Source organism: Babylonia areolata, chromosome 29 (genome assembly GCF_041734735.1).
Source record: "Babylonia areolata isolate BAREFJ2019XMU chromosome 29, ASM4173473v1, whole genome shotgun sequence".
Lineage (NCBI taxonomy): Eukaryota > Metazoa > Mollusca > Gastropoda > Neogastropoda > Buccinidae > Babylonia > Babylonia areolata.
In genome coordinates, this window is record NC_134904.1 from 11,489,080 (window position 1) to 11,494,079 (window position 5,000).

The 5,000-nt window shown below is 46.1% G+C and overlaps 1 protein-coding gene across 1 annotated transcript in view; it reads right to left on the reverse strand.

The window, feature by feature from the left end:
* LOC143275070 (uncharacterized) overlaps window positions 1-5,000 on the reverse strand; it is a 117,795-nt gene that overhangs the window by 105,397 nt on the left and 7,398 nt on the right. The window contains exons 6-7 of the mRNA XM_076579133.1: window positions 4,104-4,541; window positions 2,584-2,674 (exon numbers count right to left, since the gene is read on the reverse strand). Of these exons, the coding sequence (XP_076435248.1) occupies window positions 2,584-2,674; window positions 4,104-4,541 (529 nt within the window). The remainder of the gene's footprint in view (window positions 1-2,583; window positions 2,675-4,103; window positions 4,542-5,000) is intronic.

Genomic DNA, 5,000 nt, shown 5'->3' on the forward strand with positions numbered 1-5,000 from the left:
TAGACAGGCATTGTCATGAAGTAAGTGTAGAGATGGAGGGAGAGATTATGATGATGATGATGATGATGGTGGTGGTGGTGGTGGTGGTGGTGGTTTACTGAAGAAACACATAAGGTTTGTTTCAATGGGGAGTTGGGGGATAGGTCATTCAGCGTTAAAAAAAAAAAAAAAAAATCATTTTCAAGTAGACAGGCATTGTCATGAAGTGTAGCAGAGGATAATTCACACTAAACAACACGAGTATCATTAGAAAGGAATGCTGCGACGCAGATTGGAAGCCAACTTCAGCGTGTACGCTCTGAGCACAATTTAAAAACTCTGTACAGAAAGCGAGAAAGCTTTGACACGGTCTCGTACGGTCATCAGCTCCCACCACCAGAACAGGCAAATTATGAATCTCGGACTCAACCGGAAAGAACTCGTTGCGTAGAGCTACATAACCGGAACAGACAAACATAACAGATGGATGGAGAGAGAGAGAGAGAGAGAGAGAGAGAGAGTTGAGGGGGAGAGAGAAGAGAGAGGGAGGGAAAGAAAAAATTGAAGGAGAGAGGGGACAGAAGAGAGAGAGGGAGAGAGAGAGTGAGGGAGAGAGAGAGAGATGGTGGAGGACAGAGAGGGAGAAAGAAAGGGAAGAGAGAGCAAGAGAAGAGAGAGGGAGAGAGAGAGGGAGAGAGAGGGGGAGAGAGAGAGAGGGAGAAAGAGAGAGATGGGGAGAGAGAGAGGGCGAGAGAGAAAGAGGGAGAGAGAGGGAGGGAGGGAGAGAGAGAAAGAGGGAGAGAGAGAGGGGGAGGGAGAGAGAGAAAGAGGGAGAGAGGGAGAGATAGGGAGAGAGAGGGGGGGGAGGGAGAACACTGAACACTGAATGGTTTAATGAATAGGCCACTGGCCCATGTCATTGAGGGTGGTTACAAATTCATAGTCACATCAGATGAATGATTCCCTGCAAGGTCACGCAAGTTATGATCACAAACCATATTGCATAATGTGAACTTGTGCACATACTTATCCAAACTCGTGCACATGTACACATAATTATACACAGCTACGCACACACATACATGCACATTTAAATACACACACCTATGCGCTCGCGCACATACACGCACGCACACACACACTCTCGTGTAAGTATTGATGACATACTTAAATCATCAAGTCAACAGATGCATACGATGGACTTTGAGACTTTTAGAGGGAAGGAGAGAGAGAGAGAGGGAGAGAGAGAGGGAGAGAGAGGGGGGGGGGAAGAGAGCATTCGAAGCCCTACTGTGTGACGGGCGCAATAGCCGAGTGGTTAAAGCGTTGGACTGTCAATCTGAGGGTCCCGGGTTCGAATCAAGGTGACGGCGCCTGGTGGGTAAAGGGTGGATATTTTTACGATCTCCCAGGTCAACATATGTGCAGACCTGCTAGTGCCTGAACCCCCTTCGTGTGTACATGCAAGCAGAAGATCAAATACGCACGTTAAAGATCCTGTAATCCATGCCAGCGTTCGGTGGGTTATGGAAACAAGAACACAAACCCAGCATGCACACCCCCGAAAACGGAGTATGGCTGCCTACATGGCGGGGTAAAAACGGTCATACACGTAAAAGCCCACTCGTGTGCATACGAGTGAACGCAGAAGAAGAAGAAGAAGAAGAAGAAGCCCTACTGCCACACTGGGTTATACTGCTGTCAGGCATCTGGCAGATATGGTGTGTCCTGTATGGATTTAATAATAATAATAATAATAATGCTTCTTATATAGCGCTGAATCTTGTGCAGAGACAAATCTAAGCGTTTTCGCACCAGTCATTATCACGCACGCATAACTCTAAAACTGGAGAAACTAAAGACAAGGAAGAGGCAGGGAAGGGAGGCTATTTTGGGAAGAGGTAGGTTTTAAGGCCAGACTTGAAAGAGCTGAGTGTGGAGACTTGACGAAGCGAAAGAGGAAGTTCATTCCAATTGCAAGGTCCAGAGACAGAGAAAGAACGGCGGCCAACAGTCGAGAGTTTGAATCTGGGTATGCGTAAGTGGAGTGGATCCGAAGCTGATCGTAGTGAGCGAGATGGAGTGTAGAGGTGAAGGCAGCCACAGAGATAGGAAGGGGCTGATTTGTGAATACATTTGTAGCATAGAGTGCTGATCTTGTACTTTATTCGGTGTGAGACAGGGAGCCAGTGGAGATGTTGCAAAAGAGGAGTGATGTGCTCAGATCTTTTCTTTCTCTGTCCAAACACGGGGACGCCTCCTGGAGAAGCTCAAAGTGAAACTGGTCAAAACAGAGAGACATACAAACAAACACACTGACAATCAAGGACACAGACAAACTGACAGACAGAAAAAAAAAAAAACAGACGGACAGACAGGCAGACAATCCGAGAGATTGATAAAAAAAGACAAGCAGACAGACATTGTAACAGATAGATACACAGTCAAGCATGCAGACAGATAGACTGGCCGACAGATTGATAGATAGATAGATAGATAGATAGACAGATAGATAAATAGATAGATAGATAGATAGATAGATAGACAGACTGTCAGACAGACAGACCGTAAAACAAACAGACAAACAGACAGAAAAAAACTCACCGTCCATCGGGGCTGCCACTCTCGGAACGAGAGCTCGGGGTAAGGGAGGTAACTTCTTCGCAGATTTCTTTCTTTGTCGTCTCGATCTCACCTGCATTGGGATGGGGATAAAAGATCCTGATTGTGAACTCATGAACAAAGGACATGTATTTTGTTTCTGTCTCTATATGTCTCTGTTTCTGTTAACCCCCCTCCCTTCTGTCTGTCTGTCTCTCTCCCTCTCTCTCTTTCACAACATTGGTTTCAAACTAACCCATCCATGCTCTCCCCTTGTCCGATGTGCGGTTTTATAAAGGAGGATGAGTTACATTTCTTGTTTCATTGCAAAGCGTACGCTGATATTCGTGAAAAATGTACTGTCTTTAAAACATGTTCTGCAAAGAATGAAGATCTGTGCAGTGTACTTAACATACATCAAGAAAATTCAATCCAGTCTCTGGCAAAGTATATTGCCGAAGCATATAATTTTCGAAGAAAAAACATCACTCACTGTTGTTCTTTAAGAAACTGACTTCGTCAACTAGATGGTCGAAATTATGTTGATGCATTATCAATGGATTTCAAAAATGGTATGTTTTGAATAGACGTTCAAAAATGGTATGTTTTGAATAGTCGTTTCATCTTTTTTTAGAACTATTTTGTTGTTGTTTTGATTGTACCCCCATGTCATTAGGGCTGATAAGCTATTGACATTAAAACAGTTCTGAGTTCTGAGTTCTCTTTCACAACATTCTCGTCGCCGTGGGTTCTTTTTCAGTGCGCCAAATGCGTGCTGCACATGGGACCTAGGTTTATCGTCCCATCCAAACGACTAAGACGCTGAGTTTGATTTTCCAGTCAAACTTGGGAGAAAATTAATGGTTCGACCGGGATTCGAACGTAGACCCTCACACGGTCCTTATGTACTGGCTGATGAGCGTCGTAACCACTCTGCCACCCTCCTTCTCCTGTTCAATAAAACGATTACGTAAGTATACCTATAAGCTCTGCATAACATGATCCTAAGAGACGGGGGGGTGGGGGTGGGGGTGGGTGTGGGGGGGGGAGTGTGTGTGTGTGTACGTATGTGTGTGTGTGTGTGTGTGTGTGTGTGTGTGTGATAGATAGGCACATAGAGAGAGAGAGAGAGAGAGAGAGAGAGAGAGAGAGAGAGAGAGAGAGAGAGAGGAGAAATCCGGTTATCACATCTGTACTGCGCCGATCTGCATCTTCACAGAGAAGAAGAAGAAGAAATACAACATCCATTCAAATGGCCGTTAACCCTTTCACCGCCAGTCAATTTAGAGTACAAAATTCCCTTGTGGTATAAACGCAGAAAAGACAGCGGCTAGGAATAGCTGGGGATTCGCCCTGCGATGTATAGAAAATATGGCCTATCCTACCACCGAACATTAAGAGCAGTAGGTTCATTGATAACAGACCAGTGAATTGTCACCTTTCAGTGACATGGGTCCTCTACCACGCCTGTGCATAAATGCGAGCTTGGCGGTGAAAGGGTTAAACTCATCTTAATCACTCACCTTTATCATCATCACTGTACTGAACTTCCTCGAACGACACTCTGAAGCCAGATGACGATCTCTTCACACCACCACCAGCAGTCGTCGTCGCGGAAGAATTAATAATTGTATTCATATTTTTCCTTTTCGTTCTCCAGTCAGGTCCACTTCCAGATCCACCTTTTCTGCCCTGGGGGCCGCCATGACGGTGACGCCTGGCACGTGACGTCCTGCCGCCGCTGTCACCGCTGGTGTTTCCGTCGGTGAGCACGAGCAGGGAATGGAATCGGTGCTCGAAGTCTTCAGTGACCACGGAGTCATTGTCCGTCATGTTGCCCGCTGCGGCCAAGGAGGGCAAGGGTGGTGGTGGTGATGGTGGTGATGATGGTGGTGGTGATGACGACGGTGGGTGTTGGTGGTTCCATTGCCTAGGGACTGGGCGAGGAGGGGGTGGAGATCCTGAGGAAAAGTTATTATTTTATTGTTATTCCTACCATGTGGAGTGATAGCCTAGAGGTAACGCGTCCGTCTAGGAAGCGAGAGAATCTGAGCGTGCTGGTTCGAATCACGGCTCAGCCGCCGATATTTTCTCCCCCTCCACTAGACCTTGAGTGGTGGTCTGGACGCCAGTCATTCGGATGAGACGATAAACCGAGGTCCTGTGTGCAGCATGCACTTAGCGCACGTAAAAGAACCCACGGCAACAAAAGGTTTGTTCCTGGCAAAAATTCTGTAGGAAAATCCACTTCGATAGGAAAAACAAATAAAACTACACGCAGGAAAAAATACAAACAAATAACAACAACAACAAAAAATGGGTGGCGCTGTAGTGTAGCGACGCGCTCTCCCTGGGGAGAGCAGCCCGAATTTCACACAGAGAAACATGTTGTGATAAAAAGAGATACAAATACAAATACA